At 37.8% G+C, this 19903-nt stretch overlaps 3 protein-coding genes across 3 annotated transcripts; 1 reads left to right on the top strand and 2 right to left on the bottom strand.

Moving 5' to 3' along the window:
• The first annotated feature begins 1060 nt into the window (after nt 1-1060).
• Nucleotides 1061-14850, top strand: LOC135164893 (DNA fragmentation factor subunit alpha-like). The gene is made up of 3 exons (XM_064125671.1): nt 1061-1511; nt 10358-10542; nt 11171-14850. The coding sequence occupies exons 2-3, from the start codon at nt 10365-10367 to the stop codon at nt 11599-11601; spliced, it is 609 nt and encodes a 202-aa protein (XP_063981741.1). The 5' UTR covers nt 1061-1511; nt 10358-10364; the 3' UTR covers nt 11602-14850.
• On the bottom strand, nt 2462-8341 carry LOC135164890 (D-beta-hydroxybutyrate dehydrogenase, mitochondrial). The gene is made up of 6 exons (XM_064125667.1): nt 8129-8341; nt 5081-5164; nt 4530-4704; nt 4318-4439; nt 4100-4204; nt 2462-3079 (listed from the first exon to the last, which is right to left on the bottom strand). The coding sequence occupies exons 1-6, from the start codon at nt 8339-8341 to the stop codon at nt 2681-2683; spliced, it is 1098 nt and encodes a 365-aa protein (XP_063981737.1). The 3' UTR covers nt 2462-2680.
• On the bottom strand, nt 14509-19881 carry LOC135164880 (nuclear exosome regulator NRDE2). The gene is made up of 7 exons (XM_064125645.1): nt 17195-19881; nt 16987-17136; nt 16540-16715; nt 15379-16468; nt 15201-15302; nt 14998-15123; nt 14509-14649 (listed from the first exon to the last, which is right to left on the bottom strand). The coding sequence occupies exons 1-4, from the start codon at nt 19550-19552 to the stop codon at nt 16216-16218; spliced, it is 2937 nt and encodes a 978-aa protein (XP_063981715.1). The 5' UTR covers nt 19553-19881; the 3' UTR covers nt 14509-14649; nt 14998-15123; nt 15201-15302; nt 15379-16215.
• Nucleotides 19882-19903: the final 22 nt, after the last annotated feature.

Raw genomic sequence — 19903 nt, 5'->3', positions numbered from 1 at the left:
ACGACGGACCCTTCCCCAAATATTGAAAATATTCTTCATAACTGATGAGAAAAATTTAAAGTTAATAATAACTAAAAAGAAAATATGTGTTGGGAATCGAACAGGGATCGAATGCGGAGTAAGTTCCGCCTGTAGGTGCATTGCTATGATGAGATTCTGTTTATTCATCATTGTTCTAGCAGAAGTGCTTGCTCCGTTCGGTCATAATTGACAAAGAATAATGACACCAAAAAATAATATATAGCTGAAAAACATAAAACAATGCATCTATGTATGACGAAGAGAGTGACAAGAATCAACCTACGTGCAATCGATTTTAGAAACTTCCCGGACCCGTAGAAAGATCGGAAATCATCTCACGAATCCAATGGCGCCAGCCAAAATGTCCTAGCTATGATATTTCCAAAGATATGGAGGAAAAACGGTGTGAACCCAAATCCGGGCCCTTTTTGCTCTAGGAGGCCCAGGAGCCGAGAGAAACGCGAACCTCCCTGCCCCCCCCCCTGAAAGGACTGTTTTGAAAATGCCAATGAGCGAGAGAGAAATATCTTTCTCCCTCTCCCTCTCTCTCTCACTCACTCTCCGTCATTCACGTCAGTAGTACTCGTGGCGCCCCGTTTCCCGTGGGGTGAAACTACGTCGGTAACGTGGAGTGCCTGGCGTCGCTCAAACTCCCAGAACTGAGCCTGGGAGGGCTCCGTTTGTACTTGTTCAACTGTACAAATGATTAAGTGTACAGAGAATTTTCAAACGGTGAAAGCATCACTGTGCAGGGATTCAACTGTCGAGAGAAAAAACTATCAATCTCTACCTTGTCCACGCTGTTTAAGCCACCCTGCGCCGCCTGTACAGATGTGGTTATGCCTAGTTTTTTCTCTCGACAGTTGAATCCCTGTACAATGGTGCTCTCACCGTTTGAAAATTCTCTGTACAGTTGATCATTTGTACAGTTGAACAAGTACGAACGGAGCCCCCCCGACTTGAGAATCCTTCCTCTATCATACTTAACTGGTGGCTCGGCGAGCAATTTGATTGTATTCGATGATTGGGGTAACTACAAACGAGTAAACCCCTATAATCATTATCTTCAAACGATTTCCTACAAAACTAGTTACAGTTCAAGTGAACAAGTTGATTTTTCATTTTTTTTCTGGCCAACATCATTGTCAAAATATCATTATTAATTATGATAATTATCCACGAACCTACAACGGAAATATATGTACAATATTGTACTAACAATGTACAATCAAGTGCATTAGTCATTTTTTCCATGTGCAACCCCCCGCCGGCTAAGCATGTTAGGGTACAAATTCCTGTTGGCAATCGTCATCACTGTTTTACCGAGTGAAAAATGACAATAGAAAATCGGGTGCTTGACATATTTGACAATCGTTGAGGATCATCATTCATTGTTTCGCGAGATTATTCGATGAGCATGTGGATTTTACGTGGAATCAACTCCATTTGATTCTTTTGGTGACAGTGCCCCTCGGCTGAAGGGAATCCAGGTATTTCGTACTTTATTTATGCTTATTGAGTTATTTGTTTGCTATATTTAATTGTTTGACTTTCGGAGGATACCTGGACGCGTATTGATTCCGTTTGTCAACTCTTGGACTCCCAGGTAAAATCTCGGGAACACCCCAGATGTTATGGTACGTGGTTTTATCACAGTTAGCGGATATAACCACAACAAACAAAACTGCCACCCCAAACATTTTACTAATTTTGACGTCATCCATAAACTGAAAACTATGGGATGAATATTGCGTTTCACATTGAATTCCTTTGTATTCAATTATTTATCATTACTTCAATTTGAGGAGATATCTGTCAATATTGATTTGATTTTTTAATCCTCGGTTTGTTATTCCAGATGTAGACAACACCCTAGACCTCTTTTATCTGTCAAACCTGTACTTCTATATTATTTTGTCATTTCTGCTGGTTATTTTCGCTGAGAGAAATCATTTTGAAAAACTTCTTCAAGAACGAAATGACTGAGGAGGGGACTTTTTCTTTTTTCTCACATTTATTTAGTTATTTGTAGGGAGTCGTATGGTAGTTATTGGGGTGCAAGAGCAGACGAGAGTATTGATTCGAATTTTTTAATATCGCTTATTGAAGTTCGTGTGTTTAGCTTGTTTCTTTATTTTGGGGAATTTGTCAAGGTTCATGAGTCAAAATGCTCCAAGCAACAATTCAAGATTATATGAGTTTCTATAAATACATTGGAGTTGTACAGACCAATGAATTCCAGTGTGGTATTACGAGTTTCTGGTGTTTATTCAAGTCAAATCCATTTTTGCACATATGTCATTCAAATATTTATAGCTGTTATTTACGATGGGGTCCTCTGTTTTCTCACTAAAAATACTCCAAAACAAACAAAACAATTTTGAAGGAGAGGTAGAGGCAAAACGGAAATTGTCAAAATTAAATCAAATATGGTCAGACATGAGATCTTCAGTTTTTTATTAAATCCGTCATCCGACACAAATGAGCGACAAAAAATAGAGCGATGGATTGGAGGAAAAACTGCTGACTGAATGATGAATAAATAAATAATGTGATTTGTAAATACATAAGGCAGGTTTTTGCGCTGACAAAAATCGATTATCTCTTTCATTGAGGAGGTCTCTCTGTCCGAGTTAGAATATCTTCACGAATCTGTGATTCAATCGGTGTAAAGAATATCATAAATGGACTTCGGAAAATGATCACTGACAAAGGCTTGGAGCCTCTCCTTGCGAGTTACTGGAGTGTATCGTTTCATTGGAAATGTCTTGACAACACCGTCTGTCAGTGCTCTGAGAACACGTGTCAAATCAGCTTCTGGTCCTTTCGTATATTTCTCCAATGCCAGTAATTCCTTCTGGAATAATTCCTCACCATACTCTTTGCGCGTCTGCGGATCCAGTTGTACCCACATGTCTCTCGCCTGGTTTAGGATTGTAATGTTGTCTTTTAACCACGTGTTACCTGATACGTAGTCACCTGTTTCAATTATTACAACGTCCACTCCCCAGCGTCGCATTTCCAGGCGTAGACACGAGCTCCAAGCCTCCAGAGCAGCCTGAAATTATGATAAAGCACATTTTAGAGAACATGTGGCTTGTGAATTTAATAATGCGAGTTTTCAAGCTCCTAAGGATATCTAAATATTTTCCATAGCTGGGCGCAGTCGCAGAAACTTATATTTTAATTTTATTATTCATTGAATATTCAAGATTTATCAGTAAATACTTGAAATTGTTTCAGATTTCGAAAATCTTATTTATTGAGATGCAACAATAGAGATGAGTGCCTTGAAACCGTTGACTTGGCGTTTCTTTATCGAATGTTGACGACCCCTTGAACCCCCGAGAAAGTGGAATTCTATTTTCATGGAAAGTACGACGCTTTTTGTTGGTGATTACCATAAACTGAGCTCGATTGATAAATTTATTTGGGAGTTGTAAACATTGGGAGTAAAGTGAAAACTTCTCTCTTTGCCAGCGCTCTTCTACGTAGAAATTCGAATTAGTTGTGAAATTTCAAAACCGCTAGAAGATCAGTCATTTCCTATGGGACATAAACTTTCGCAAGATCTAAGTTGATTTATGTAGTTTCATAAGTTCTTCACTGGAACAGTGCTTTTGATGGAAAAGATGTCTTTGTGAATCCCTTGTCATACGTCAATTTGACGAAACCCTGAATACTCTTATCCATTAAAAAATTCAGCATAAAATGGATTCAATTTCTTTTGCATCGTCACTTCCTTATGGCACGATCATTTGGGTTAATTCCTTCATTGGAAATAATTTTCAGGTGAAAGCGTAATACCCAATAGCCACTGTTAAGCATTGAATATAGCAATAGTTTGTTTTATTCCTCCACCGATGGGTTGGCCACCGAATACGTCATTTAATTGTCGTATTTACCATGGGATATTTTCCCATAATTTTCATGTTGCATTGAACATTAACTGTTTCATTGTTCGCCCTTATGGTCCCATTTTGTTCCACGAAACTGTGAATCTCGTGAAAATCTACAGTCAGGGGATCGTGACGTATTTTATGATCGAGTTGATATGAAAGCTTAATAAAAAGTTTACCCCATTTGCGCATTGAATTCCACGAACAGCACTGGGTATTCTGGCCAGAATACTCGATACAAGGACGATGCGACCCCGGCAGCGTCTCACAAGCGGCAGGAATACCTGCAATAGATCAATTTCATGATAGAAAAAAAAAATTCTCGTGAATTGGAAAAATACCGATAATGCAATATCTATCATATTGCTGTCATTCTTGAAATTTTTTTCTTACTCACTTGAGTCAGTCGTGCAACACCCGTAAAATTGATATCACCGCTTTTCTTCACAACAGACAGCGGTACCCACTCGCATTCACCTAGTGCAACCCACGCGTTGGCATGCACGAGTCCCCATAAACCTGGTTTTTATTGAAGAATTTTTATTACACTCACCACCAAATAATTCACATTTTATGCTTCTGTTGGTGATCAATTATTTAATAGATTACCTGGTGCACCATCCGGAAGATTTTCGTTGACGTATAGAAATGTAGAGTGTATGTCCAATTCGCTTGTCACGTCGAGCTGAAGGACGTGAAGCCTCCCGGAACCTGCCTCTTTTAAACTCTGAACTTTTTCTTCGCTCTCTGATGCATTTTGAAAGCCCGCGAATACTGTGAAACCCTAGGACAATTCTCTATTTGAGAATTTTTTAATTGACAATTCAGGAAAAAGGGGACAGCTATGGAAAATGTTTTTCTGTTTTTTTTCATATTCAATGATTTATTCATAAAATAATTCTTTCAATTAAATGAAATGAAAAAATTGTTTTAGAAATTCGGCGGATCTCAATTGTTATCATTTTTCAGCTACGACAAGAATCAAATATTTACAATGACTTTCACATAAATTTTAAACATACTTTCTCGTAAACTAAGAATTTCGAAATTCACGGGTGAAATCGCTCCAAATTATTGATTTGAGAATATAATTTCCTCTGCGAAATTCAGGGAAACAGAATGGCGGAAATTTGATACTGGCAATTAGAGTTGAATATTACCAGTTCGTCCAGACGTTTGGCGAGTGCATATCCCACCCTGGAATCACAGCCAGTGATGAGGATGGCTTTGCCAGCAGCAGTAACCTGGTATCCATTTGAATTAATATCAAGTTCTAAACCGCAATGTATATTAAAGGGGAAATTAGAGTTTGCCATGGATAATGAGGCGTCAAGCCCTCGTCACAAGTGAGTTCAAGTTCGAAGAAGGTCACGGGGTGATACATGTCGATATACCGATGCCCGTTAAAAAAGCGGATTAATTGCATTCTGGGTTTTATGAACTTCCACGTGTTCTTCAGTATTACCCCGTCAGGACCAAACAATCAATTGCGAATTTTTCATTCATGGGTAGATGGGGATGACCTTTATGTAACCTTGAACGGAGGCCACGTGTGGAATTTAATTAACCGAATAGGATAAATTCGCACATCAAACGGTTCACCAATTTTAACAGCCGAACATGTTCAATTGTGCCTGTGTCCATTACAATGAGCGCGGCTTTTCACTAAATGCAATTAGACGAGATGGACGAAGGTTGCTTTTATCACTTGTGCGTAATATAAAAAGTTGTGCAGACATTGCGTGTTATTATTGCGCAGATCAGCGGGAGAAAAGTGATTTTTCCAGAATTTGTCTCTACGTGCGCTATCGTTAAAAAAACAATGCGCCCTGGTAGAAAGCCCCTCAATAGAGTTACATATAAAGAATAGAAATGTGTGCTGATGACAACTAGATTTTGCAATTTTATTGGGAGCATGGAAAACTACATTCAAGGGAATTTTGGCTGACATTCGGAATTGAACTTGCTTTTTATTAGCGAATTCTAAAAATAATTCTACTGAATTACATCTTTCATATTTGTAAAACCCACGAATTTCGATAACCCGATGGTCAAATTTCACTGGCAAAATTGAAAAACGTATTCAATTAAAGTTTCAATCAACTTGGAAATTTAAACCTCTTATATTCATGAGTGTGGGCATGATATTAGAGAGAAATTGAATTGTCAAAGAATCAATTGACGTTTCTGGTATCAAAATTCTGTGACATTGCATATAAACGGTTCATTGGATGTGAGAAAATTATGCTTGAAACCCGTGGTCAAATGGTCGATCACAGCCGACAGTAAAGAGAAATAAATAGAAGATTTTTCATTCACCGATAGCTTTAAATAACCTTTTCCTATCTTGCACAGAGGCACGGACCGAGTGTAATTAATCCAATAGGTATATTAAACCATCGAGCCATGGGCCAGTTCAACAAATTGAAAAGTTCACATTTCATTCATATTGATAGAGGAGGGTTTTTGGCAGAACACATGGTATTGTCCTGAGGCTATCATAGAACGAATTGTTAACAATATAAAATTGCTGGAACAGTTACATGACCTGTGTCACGGTGGATTTTTAATTGGATTTAGACTTGAATAATGGATTCCATGTATAACCAGACTTAGAGAAAATTAATTTTTTTAACCAGAAGAAAAGTATTTACTGAATTATTGAGGAGAGGAGGTAATAATTCGAGGGGAATTTGCATATGCGCGGAAATTGCAAATAATATTTACATTTACAGAGAATATGGTATTGCACATTAAACAGGAAAATTTGGGTATTAACTGATCGGTCGTTCAACCACTTTCAATGTTTGAGTTTCATCTATTCAACCGAACCACTTTTTCGATCCAGTAAAATTGCCTGACTTGACCGCAGGGCTAAAATAAAATGAATTTTTAACACGAGGGAAAAAGTCCACAATTCCCTTTGTTCTTCACTTTCAAGTAACTCCGGACCCTAGGGTTGAAGTTGAATGAATTTTGAATGGAGAAAATTAGGAAAAATCTACAGTCCACTCAACTTCCCTCGGTCGATTCGAACGCATCCAAAAGTTCATTGTAATTTAAATACTTGAATGACAATTTGTTAGGTTTGCACTGCAAATTTATGTGACATATAATTCTCTATCCGATTTCATTATCAGAAAATTGAATTTTTCCATATACAAAAAGTGAAGAGGTGTACATTTTTCCCGGAACGTTGAACGATACGTCGGATGGAATTAAAAATCAATGAAGAGCGGCAGATGAAATTCACAATCACATGTATAATCTCATTACCTAATTCTACGGTATAATTCGGCTTTCAAATAATAAATCAACTCAGCAAACTGAGAATTTAACTTTTATCCGTATTTGTTCCCATTCCTATTTGTTCGAGAGAGTTTTCATCTGAATTATTTGAGTAGAATTAATTCTTAATGGGATAAAATTACAAGTCATTTTGAATGTGTTTATATTTTTCAGAAAGCAAAATCTAATTGAGGATTAAGTAACAATCTCCAAGCGTTTGACGTTATTTTGAAGATATCCAACGGTTTATGGATTCTATAACACATTAAATTGAATCAAAAATCAATTGCAAAAGTTACAATTCGCAGTTATTCCCCTAATGAACTGGTAAAACGGTTTAATTCCGTTTAAAATGGGTGCCCTAATTCTTAGTCGAGTATTCCAGGAATATCTCCGGATCCAAAAAAGCTGGAGACATTTTCGTAATAACGTTTTTGGTACCAATGAATTCATTCCACAAGATCGGCGCTGACAAAAATCATGTCTTCCCCCTCAGATTTCAAGATATTCCATGAAAATGTAGCAGAACTCAAACTTATTTAAATAGCTTTAAATACTTCTCTTCTAATTTGCATTTGCATCATTAAATTCAGCAGTAAATTTAGCAATCGATCATTCTAATTCGATGAAAACAGTTTGGAACCAATCATCATTCCCTGTGTTACTCCCATCAACATGAATGTAAATTAAATTTTTGCACAATGTGGAATGAAGAAAAATTCATTAAACCAATTCATTAAACTTTTCTCCATCTCGTAATGTCACACAGAATGTCATTCGTTGCAGGTCTATGCCACGTGAATTATTCAACCGTTGCTCTAAATTTATCCTGCTGTAACTAAAGGTTCACTCAGGAGGGCTGGTACCACTGCGGGAATCTCTACTCCCCGGAAAATTCTCTGAATTATGAATATGCCTACCTTGAGATTGTGATAGAATAACGTCAAACCAATGGAGAGAGACAAGAAGAGGAGAAAAAGTAGAAAACTCGATGCCTGGGATATGCCAAGTGTATTGAATATTGTCGCCAAAATAACAGCAATAGCGTGGGAAAATGCTATCGGCAATATACACCTCTCCAAGAGTTCCCACGTCTGACTATCGTCGGGTTCTTCACTCGTTTTCAAAGGCATTCTTCAATTCACCAGAAGAACAATTCAATTCGTTTCGTTGTGTTTAACTCAAATAATGATTTATCACTTCGATAATTCGATTGGTCGTTTGAGACATTCGCCGATTTACAACGTGATCAAACTATAATCACGTCTTAGCTAGGACTGAGCTAACTTTAAACTGGAAATAGTCTCTCATATTGAATGCCGTGTACCTAAATATAACTGCAGGGATGAGTCTTTAAATTTTGGTATCCCCTGGTCTACGTCGAGATTACCCAATTGTTCAAATGGCACCAACTATGATATCATTTCCAATCTGAAAAACGAACCATTTTAAAATGTTAGTCTTGTGATAATTTCCGTTTAGATTCTTATTTTCCAGGTTTTCCTGTTCATTTTGATACATAAATTGTATCAATATCACTGACACGTTGAGAAATAGGCAAAACTTTAACGCAAATGCATTTTCCTGCTCTCCCTTCATTTAATTTTAAACTTGAAGAAGAAATAATAAAGATTCATGGGCACCTGAATCGAGTCTAATTAATTTACGATCCTAACCGTAATGCAAAGATAGTGTGAATGAGGACAATAATCGATAATCCAATACCACATGCGTTTAAATCCGCGGTCTCAGGGAATGATAAAAAAAAATATCAAAAAGATAAACAGATACAGTCAGCTCTCTTAATTAATCATATTTGTCAATTATAAACCACCAGTCAACCGCTGAATAATTTGCAAACCTGACAAATCCTTTTTTACTTAATTAAAAAACATTCAAGATGAATCTTTTGATGCGAACAACCAACAACGCATTAATATCATCCAATTACTATGTAAACCACGATAACTACAGAGCAAGTGCAATATCAATTGAACCCAACCACCAATAGCTCAATCTGAGGGTGGGTGACGAGGTGTTAGCAAATTACAAAATGGGATCATTAGAAGAATAACTCGTCGAGTCGAGTGGAGGAGGACAATAACGAGAGCGGTTATTAAAACTACCCTTGAGCAGTTACAGTCCCCTCGTCCACCCTCACTACTCTCTAAATTGATGATGCACAACGGATCCCCACCATGGACTCCCTAAATATAAAATGAAGAGGAGTAAATTGGGGCTGCAATTGAACTGAGAGGCTAAAACTGCTCCAGTCATGGATTCAAAAACTGGAAAAATAAAAATAAACTCAAGATATAAAGAAGCACAGTGAGGGGGGGAGGAGGGTAGGAATGAAACACAGGAGTGGGGTAGGTTATTGATTTTGCAGAGGGTGGAGTTTGTGTTGGGGTAGGGGTAGAGGATTCTTCTAGTAGTGGGGGCAGGTGGTGGCTATGTGCTATATATGCGCGTCGTCGAGTCTGCCGTGGGTATAAATAGGAAGGGTGGTTGCACCATTGACCCAGTGCTAGTTGGATTATTGCACGACTGGGTGGGTGGTCGGTAGTCCTCACTCCGAACACTGCACTCTGACACAAAGTTTATCCGTCTGATGATTTTTTTTCTTCTCGAATTAGTTTGTAAACAAACTGATGATTGGTGAGGGGATTTTATTGTACGGTTCAGGGAGCATTGACGGGAGATCGTTAGAAATTGTCTCGAAACATTCACTAAGATTTTTGGAGTTTGTGGAAGAAGTTGTTTGGCCGGAGTAGAGTTCAATTGTAGACACTGCCCACATTAGAGTTTACAAAACATTTTAAATTATTTCGTATTTGACTGGAGAATTTGGTTCACTTGGGCTGATTGTTCGAATGAGGATTCAGTGGTTCTGAAGTATTGAATAAGTGGTTGGACGACATTTGTGTCAACGAACTCTGAGAAGAACTGAGGGAGGAAGTCCTTGCGCCCTCCTTTCCTCGTGCGTTGGGGATTTAGCTGTAAGTTAAGTTGTAATGGTTGAAGGTAGAGAAATAATAATGAGGAGAATCTAGAGCATTGGATGGATCTTGAGTATTTACCTGTTTGTGTAAAAACGTAATTAACCCTTGACCTAAAATTTTAAAAGTTTGAATTGACTTTTTCATCAGGGTAAACATGTCGGAGTGCGCAGCGGTGATTCCATCACCGGGAAATCCATACAAAATTGTTGACTGCAGCAGGGAAAAGAGGAAAGGAATTACTGCCTCTTCACTGGAGAATCTCACCAACGTGGCTAGAAGTAGATTGGCACTGCCCTCAAATGCTGATCTCACTATTGTATTGGAACAAGATGGTAAGTCTTCTATTTTGCTACTTTGAGGTGCACCACTGCAATGTTAATTCAACGTTTGAAATTCATTGAGCGTGCTTGGAATATGAATGGAGTTGGGGTGAAGGTGAAATTGGAAACAGCGAGAGGGGTTGATTGAATTTTCACATAAAAGGATTTCATAATGATCGGTAAATCTATTGGGCTTTTATCTCGGATACAAATGGAATTAGAAAAAAAAAATAACATGCTCTTTGTCGGGCTAATAGATCCTTTTTTGAATATTGCCCGGCAAAATAGGCTATTTCAAGTAATATACTGTTGCATACAGCTGATAATCACAATTAAATGGGCAATTAAACGACACTATTATAGAGGTTACTCCGTTATTTTTTTGTAACACAAAAATTTTTTTTTCGCCTGCAAATAACCAACGGAGAAAACTAACTAATCCGCAAATTCCTGACATGAAAGTAACAGTAAATAATTAGCTATTTCGGTGGTGCTCCTTGCAATAAGTTATTAAGGCGAATATTTAACATTTAGAAAGACGTTCAAAAGCTCAAATTAAATAATAGAAATGCGGAAGTTATTTTCAAAAACAAAAGTAAAAACATGGGTAATTACTCAAAAAAGTGGTGATATTTTTCAGGCACCGAGGTGGATGACGAGGAGTATTTTGCAACACTCGAGAGAAACACAAGCCTAATGGTACTCCAGGGAGATGAAAAGTGGGCAGCTCCAGGCAGCAGTAAGACTGCCTCACGTTACATAGTCGTTGACAATGTTGATAACGCTGGTAGAACGATCGATGAGGCGGTACAACGTTATCGAAGCCCAGTTGAGCCACTGGTATCAACACTACACGGTGATCCATCACACATTTCCCTTCTCGGTGGTAATGATCTCGAGTTACTAAGTGATATGAATCCAGACAGTCTAGCGGATATAGTACCAGACAGACTGTTCCTGGAGCAGTTGAAGGAGGCATCAGGACGATTTTTGGCGGAAAAACGACAGGCACAAGAGTCAATGGCACTCCTTCAGATGTACGCACCTGGAGGTGAAATGGAGCGAGCGTAGGCCATGTGGGGGGTGGGCGCCCTCACACTGGCCAACATGTATCGCGTCCGACGTCGATTCTTCTACAGGGGACGACAGTTGCAGCAAACACTGATTCTCTTTTGGAATTGAGCCCATTTTGTTTTAATTAACGACTGAATACACTGGGGATTATAGTTCGCCGATGAAAAGAAAGTCAGTCTGGAGATTCAGTCGTCAATTGATTCCATGGATTTTGTGTCTTCAGGAAAGGTAAAGATAAATATTGTTATTGATCTGTTTGCTATGGAATTTAGGATGCACGAGGCTAAATGGTTAAATGTAAATTGTGAGTGAATATTTGTACCATGTAACCAACCAGTTATCTATATTAACTAATTGTCGAGTCGAGTGTAAAAACGACTCTGTTAGGTGTTCGATGAAAAAGTCTCTAATTCTAAGAAAGTCGTTCAGAGAAAAATTTCATTTGTACGTCGCAAACTTGTTAAAATTCTCCTCGAAAAAAAATGAATTTATGCTCACATAGTGATTAAAACTACTCCAAAAACGATCCAACAGATTCACTTGGAATTTTTCTCTGAATGAGATAAATCAGTAGTTAGTCTGTTTTCAGTAATTTTTAGAAAAAAAAGATTTTCTTCTTGATTATTAAAAAAATCGCTATGACCGCCCGAGTCACAGTAACGCACCCCACGGAATTGTATAATTGATGCTCAGTATGACAAACAAATGTAGTGTTTAAATAATCGATAAATGGTACGTTAGTTGTATAACTATTTCAGATATAATCGTTTGAACAGAGAAACAAGGATTGTAAATGTACTTCGGAGAATAGGGTAACGTTATAAATCGTTTGGGTAATACCAATCGGTGACAGATGGTGTGGCTGTGTCAGTTCTAATACGAAACCAGAGGAAAAAACTAGAAAAACCGCCGAATCCCTTGAACTATCATGAACAAAAATTAAATGAAAGAGAAATCGAGACAGCTTCGTACGTAGGTTAATACTCGATAAAAATTGACTATTTTTTTGTGTTGAACTGACGTGCAAGGGAATGTTTAAAGACTGAATTTATAGAGAAAAAAGTACCACCATTAAATCCATCTAGATCACCAATTCACGAGTACACAAGAAAATTGTGAAATAAAACAGTAGGATATTAATTCCATACCACGTGACACCAGATATCAATCCTTTGATACTAAGCGGAGTTGAGTATTTGTTAGGTAAGAGTAACGATAATAAAGATAACAATCCACTAGAGCAGGTAATTTAAAATCAAATTGATTAATTGAGTAAGGATAAGGGAAAAATAGTTTTAGGGGCTTCTATAAAGACTGTATGCTCGCGTCCTGCCCCCAATCCTCATCAGCTGTAATTCTGCATCAATAAGATTTTTTAGAGGACTCAAATCCAGTGATAAGGTTCTAATTATACAAATTAAAATGAAAAATATTGTACAAAGTAAATTATATGAGTCAATAATTCTGCGAATCCCACTGAGGCCCCCTAAGCAACATTATCTCGATGTGATTTTCATTTCTACTCGTAATAATACGTCGATTAAACGATTTAATAATGATACTATTGTTATATAGTGATGAGGAGATAAGGCGAAAGTACGTGAAATATATATATTGATTGGAGTCTGGCAATTTCAAATTGAACAAAATGAAGATAACGAGCCTCTATTTTACTTGATTGCTCACTCTGCCCCAATAATTGGGAAAGTAGGAGAGAATTTTTACGATCAATGGGGTATTTGTATGAGTTAATTGTGCAGAGAATTGTTGGAGTAAAATGGGTCATCAGTCATTGAATTGAGACTTTTCAACTTTCCGACAATACATGTCCAATATTGTTTCTTATTTTTCTGACTATTTGAACAAATCTTGTCTGGGAAAAATGAACTGATCGCCTTATTTCACTTACTATTTATCGCAGAGCTACTAAAATACTATTTCAAAGGAAACGGATAATCCCAGGAGAGTAAAATAAATGGAATAAATATACAAAGATAGAATTTAAAGTAGGATAATATAAAAAATAACTGAAAGAAGCGATGCAACGACCAGTAGCAAGGTATTGGTATCGAAACAATGCCAGTAATTCATTAAACCGAAACAACAAGAAATTTATTTCGCCCACAGGTTAACCAAGAATGGTAAAGTAAACTTCTAAAAGGTTTTGAATAATTCAGAAATATGAAAGAACAGCAGCTGAGTCGGTATTTACGATACGTGCTGTTAGTCAATATCTATCGAATAGCCTACTGCCATCAAACGTGAAACAAGAAAAAAAAAATTCAACAAAGACGAACAAAAAATGCTCAACAACTCCTGAGATAATCGACGAATGTTTTTTTCTTATTCAAGGCCATTTTGACTGTGAGTCCAACATCTACTGGCTAACAGCCGTCTTAAAATCGTACAATTTTAATAAATAAATAAGTAAACTGAAAATTATTGAATGTCAAATTAAATGTTTCAAAAAGTCGTTATCGAGGAAGTTTTCATATTTTTTTTATGCTCCGGAAATTTCAACTTTATATGGCTTTCATCTAAACATTGATTTATTTATTCCTTTTTGTGTTGAAAACATAGAACAATAATTGGATAACGCAATTGAACTGTTACGCATTTACAATGAAATTAGTTTAGAGTGAAAATAAATGAATTTGTTCGAGCGATAGTCTATGTTTTAATGGTATTCAAGAAGTTTCCATCGATTATTTGGAAAAGCACACTGGACGCTTCATTCCATCTGGCAGATGCATTTCTCAGTTGGCATGCAGCTTCCTGAACTGTCAATTCACTTTTCACCAACTGTTTATTGATTCCAGTGAGCTCTTGAATGCCAGTGGTAATAGTGTTATCAGCCAGACAAAGTATATTTCTCCTGAGTGACTCATTGCACTCGTCTGATCAGCCAAAAACGCAAAACCACATTAATATTATTATTACCAATTGTGATAAATTCATTTGATAATGAACGACTTAACTTTCTAATTTTTACATTGATTTCTAGTGTTTTAAGAATAGAAGAATCTCTTCTGATATTTAATACAACTAAAATAGAGAATAAATGAGTTAATATATTAAATATGATAGTTTAATATTGAATGCAAAGGAACTAAATATAGTAAGTGTCTTAATTACGAAATACGTAACAACAATTTTCTCTGATATACTAATATATTCCAGTTCATTATTACTGTCATTGATTTGATCTTGTAATGATTGCAATCAATAAAGGAACATAATATGCAATGATTATTTATTACGAACGGCTGGGGCAAAATGACCATTCTAAGTTGCCCATTTTATCATGAAACATTACCTCATTTCTTTGATATATCATTAACATTTTCACGATAAGCCCCCATTTTACCTCATTATATCTTTTATATAACTTACGTAATTTATGGTGGAGTAAACTGTTGTACTTTATAAACTTTCTGTCATTCCCTGATCCCACGTTCACATAAGGAGGACAAGCGGTTACATCTATTGCCACACTTGCACTGCTCAAACTACCCCCATCTGCAAAATTCAAAATTGAAGAATAAATAGATAATGAATAAGTGAATAAATTATTATCCATGAAATGAAGGTCATACCGTCGTCAGACTCGGTAGCTTCTCCAGATATTATTGTTCCAGATGCATTAGGGAGATACTTGAAAGCCAAACCCTTGAATTGTCAAATACTTCATGACTTTTCTATTAAATTTTTTAGAAGTAAAATGGAGTAAATGGACCTGAAGAAGCAGCTGGGTTCTTAGAGATGTTTTATTACCGTTTTTATATCCAGGTTATCCTCGTCGGATTCTGGAGCCTCTCCAGCCACTACCACAGCTTTTTTATCCATTTTAAAAGAGGTTTTCGTGTATATTACATGGCTCTCGTGAGTAAAAATAGGAGAAGCCGATGTTGAGGGCAACCAAAATAGTTGGAAGGGATTTTTTTCCTCCACCAAGTTGGTTTCAGAGAGAATCCTTCATCACTGACCAATTCTACGTCTTCAGCTGATCATTAAGGTTATGTTATGATGCATTCGAGCTGTCGAAATGCTTCGTAAGGTGGGGAGATACGATAGGGACTCTTTATTGATTTTTGTAGGAAAATATCGTCAGTTGGAACATTTTTGTATCGAAAGGGTAAGAAGAAGTACGTGGATTTTGTCCAGTTATCTTGGAATATTTAGTAAAGGGAGGAAATCGACGTAATTTTTATGAAGAACTCTTGTGCAACTCACTCCGTTCTACAAAAAAATTTCAAGGAAAATTTCTCTATCTCATTTAATTTATGATTTATTGATTGAAAGCTGAGGTGTGGTCAAATGTACGTACCTTGTTTAACCCCTTCACAGCTTAATTTCATTCATTCATTAATATTTTGAGGATTGAGGTGTAAAAATGACTATGCAAATATTGATGAGTATTTTGGTCTCCTTAAAAGAATGTATGCAAGTTTATATCGCAAATCTTCGAAAATAAACAGAAATTGTATCTCTATTAATTTAATAACAAATGTTTATAAATTTTCGTTGATTTTTTACATAAATCCCTGACATAGCAAAATAGACTCACTCCCAAAATTTCTACTAGATGAAAATTGTAACGCTGAATACAATTCATCCCCTGAGAATATCGAGCTCTTCAGGTGTGACATGCATTCGTAAATCTTTCTCTTTGATAACATCCTGAATTTGTGTGAGAAGTTGAGGCGCAATCTCGGCAGCGTCAATGTAAATGCATCTAGCCCAGGGACATGATGCCACACTCTCATGATAAATTTCCTCCCCGCTCTTCTCACAGAGATTGTGTTCTCGTAGTAACAGCATGTACAGTCTCCATATCAAAGGGCAGCATCGAATTTCAGGTATTCTGTAAGAGAAGAGTTTAAATTAATTGTATTAATTAGTCTGTTGGATCAAAGATTATCCACAGTTACGTACTTCGAGAGCCTTTTGTGGAAGTGTAGTAATTTGTTGAGTGCTGCAGTTTTAGCTATGTCATCATTTTGACAGACCTTGGAATTGAGACGTGCTCTGCCTGATAGACATGTGGAGATGGCCGGCCAAACTCGTGTTGTTGAGGTTGATGGTCGAACCCACCAGTTCGGAAGTTCACTCTGCAAAACAAATTATTTTCCTTTTTTATTTTAACGCCCAACATCTAGACATATTCATCAATATTTTAAGAACATGTGGATCCATGGCGTCCAATGAGGTGGAAGCAATGATTTAGATCTTCAAGGTTTAATCTCTCATTTGAGAGATCAAATTATATTGTGGAGTGAGCACTAAACGCTAATATTTTCTCATCAAATTCCTATCCTCGAACGTAAAAGAGCAATTAAAAAAACGAAATTAATTGTCAAATGGAACAATTTCCCATCATACCTCGAAAGCAGAAGACACTGACAACATATAGAAATTGTCAGGAAATTTGTTCAAAGCGATATCCAAGCTCGCCTTCAAATCTTTCACTCTCCTCCCGCTGTGTTCGCCCACCATCTGCTTGAATATTAATTCCCCCTCGTAAAAGATTTCCTAAAAAAACAAAAGCTGAACAATCAAGGTTCCCTATTTTCATCCGTTGCACACTTACCTCTAAATATCGATTTGTCCTTGACCTCTCGATACACCTGTCGAATACCCTGTCAATTTCTTCGAAATCCCTCCCACCAATGTACAGAAAGTAAACATAACACATGACTGCATCACAATAGAAATTAGGTTGAAAATATTCGCCTAATCCAGCATCAAGGATATCTGGAGCGTTAATAAATTCCTCGTACGAATCCCGCAAATACTCCTCAGTCCTACACATTTGTTCTGCTTCAGACGTTCCAGAAGACATTTGTGCGAAAATTTTCATGATCCTCGTCTTATTATTCACATCCCAATTCCTCGTCTCCAATAGACACTCCAGAAGTGTTCTATAAAGATTCAAGACACATTTCTGTTCATCGACATTTTTAATACCTAATATCACATTTCCCCGGCTCTCGATAGCAGTCTCCAGAATACTCATACAGTTCTCCCACCTCCCCATCTCTCTCTCAATGACAGCATATTCCCTATAAAAATCCAAGTTATTTCTGTTCTCCTCTTTCTTCAAAAACTCTTTAAGAATCCCCTTCAACTTTTTAAGACTTTTCTCATTTCTGATCCCCTGGGATTTCTGAACTCCCACTAAACTCCTCTCGAATCTCATCCACCAGACATAGATCTGATTCTTTTCCTTCAAGTTCAACTTCTCAGCGATAATTCGAAATGCATCCCGAATGAAATCCACAAAGCCCTCCTGGGCAGGATGGTACCTCAAACACTGAGGTCCACTCGTTATTCCCGCCTCAATCAACCCTTTCAATAAACAAATTCTCTCCTGATGTCCAGCCACTTCACCCACACAAGGGTACAACATAGGCAAAAGGCTTTCAGCAGAATCAACTCCCCAATTGCACTCGGTCATTCCCAGTTCACTTAGAATCACGTGTCTCGTTGGCAAAAGTGGAACTTTAAGTGCCAGAAGTGCGAGTATACTGAGCCTAAAATTAGATCCGGTTGATAACAACGGATGGACAAATTCGGTGACGTCTTCGGGGGAGATAAACCTGTGAGAATCACCAATTAACTCCACATCCTCTTTCTGGATAGTCATCCAGTGGCAATTCTCCCTGAGTAGTTCCACTCGAAGCCATAATTGATTTAGAGGCAATTGTGACGTCAGAATGACCTCCTCCATTCCAATTAGCTTCTTCTCGTCGATCGAATCCTTGAAATTCCGGGAATCCCTAGGGATCCCCAGGTTCAGGGTCAAGAGCATCCTCAGGGCCTCCCACATCTGCTCCCAGAGACCGGCATGCCTCAAGAATATCAGACACTGGTACAACATTTGGAGTAAATTACTGTCGTATAATTGTGGAGTGGATCTGGACCACAAATGCAGACTTGCGAAGCATTTCGAATATAAAGCGAGGACTTTTGGGGCTGTACAGAGGGCAATTGATGACCTCGTGGCAGTTATCAGGGCTTGCCAGAGTATCAGGTTGCCTGGATCCTTCGAGATGAGATGCTCCACCTGAGAGGAATATTGATCTGCTGGGGATAATTCACTCAGAAAGTTGAGTTTGTATTTCAAGAGAAGGGGAGAATTCGGATTGCTCTCCAACGCCCTCTCCGTTATCGCCAATTTCCTCTGGTATTTTACCGTCTCCAATTTCATGCTGTGAGGGCACATCTCGAAATTCTGATCTCGATCCTCGAAGTTTATGTATTCGACCCAGAGGTCGACGTTTTGAGGGTCTTCTAGTAGTTGTTCATTGAATTCCTTAATCTTCTGCCTTGTTTCCTCTTCTTTGGTTTGCTGCAGACTGTTGAGGAACTCTTGTGACACCTGGGGATCATTCTGGGGAGTCGGACGCTCGGCCTTGAATTTTTTTGACGATTTTTTAGCTGAATCAGCAATTAACGCGAAATATCGATGCAACAGTTGTTTTTTCTTGTACTTGACAGAGGCGAGGCCCAGGGTTTTGCAGGAAGAACTGTAGAGGGGCCTTGCTCGTGAACAGAGGGTGTCCACCCTCAAGTTGCCCTTGTCTCGAACTCTATCATCGAAGTACACGTTATCAACCACTAGTTCGTATTTAATTTTCGATTTTGTTTCTTTACTCGACTTGCGTTTCTTCGATTTTCTGCGTTTCTTTGGCGGAGGAGGTGAGTAACGATGAGTCTCCTCGATGTCAGAATTCACAGATATCACGGGCGGTGCCTTTTCCCCGGGAGTTTCCAAGAACTCGTCATTTGAGGAATCAGAGGACGGGGATATAACTGGAGACCCTGGGATTATCTCCGCCTGAAAGCTCGAGTTCTTCAACCAAATTGCGTCATTCCGACTGTCGACAATTTCAACCTCCGATGATTGAGAGGGAGTAGTGGTTTCGTAAGCCGGAAACAACGACATGTCGATGATTAATAATTAGTTATTGTCTAATTGGAAACCTGAGTCACTCCTTTAGCGAAATCCAATTTCATGACTGTGGGTTTATTTACGTACTGTCATATTGAGGACGTTTTTAACCTCAATACAACCTTCAGAACAACATATTAACGATTATTTTTCACTGTTACTGGTAACTGATGAAATCTTTCATGCACAACACTTTATTTCGAGGACTCCATTCACCAGTGCACTGGAATTGATTGTTTTCCTTAAGAATCTAATCAAGTTCTGTATTTATGTTATTTATTTACATCAATACATGCCGACGCCATTTTTATTTTGAAAATAAGTTTGTACGACGGGTGCATGATG

This window comes from Diachasmimorpha longicaudata, chromosome 7 (genome assembly GCF_034640455.1).
Source record: "Diachasmimorpha longicaudata isolate KC_UGA_2023 chromosome 7, iyDiaLong2, whole genome shotgun sequence".
Taxonomy (NCBI): domain Eukaryota; kingdom Metazoa; phylum Arthropoda; class Insecta; order Hymenoptera; family Braconidae; genus Diachasmimorpha; species Diachasmimorpha longicaudata.
The sequence above is the reverse complement of the archived record's forward strand: the minus strand, read 5'-3'. Positions and strand labels throughout refer to the sequence as shown.

Excerpts from the sequence above, each read along its gene's own strand:
- LOC135164890 (XM_064125667.1), bottom strand. The coding sequence starts at position 8,341 with ATGCCTTTGAAAACGAGTGAAGAACCCGACGATAGTCAGACGTGGGAA. Across the intron at positions 5,165-8,128 it reads TATTCTATCACAATCTCAAG|GTTACTGCTGCTGGCAAAGC; the intron begins GTAGGCATATTC and ends AATGGATACCAG. Across the intron at positions 3,080-4,099 it reads GAATTCAATGCGCAAATGGG|GCTGCTCTGGAGGCTTGGAG; the intron begins GTAAACTTTTTA and ends TCATAATTTCAG.
- LOC135164893 (XM_064125671.1), top strand. The coding sequence starts at position 10,365 with ATGTCGGAGTGCGCAGCGGTGATTCCATCACCGGGAAATCCATACAAA. Across the intron at positions 10,543-11,170 it reads TATTGTATTGGAACAAGATG|GCACCGAGGTGGATGACGAG; the intron begins GTAAGTCTTCTA and ends GATATTTTTCAG.
- LOC135164880 (XM_064125645.1), bottom strand. The coding sequence starts at position 19,552 with ATGTCGTTGTTTCCGGCTTACGAAACCACTACTCCCTCTCAATCATCG. Across the intron at positions 17,137-17,194 it reads GGACAAATCGATATTTAGAG|GAAATCTTTTACGAGGGGGA; the intron begins GTAAGTGTGCAA and ends TTGTTTTTTTAG. Across the intron at positions 16,469-16,539 it reads TTCCACAAAAGGCTCTCGAA|AATACCTGAAATTCGATGCT; the intron begins GTACGTAACTGT and ends CTTCTCTTACAG.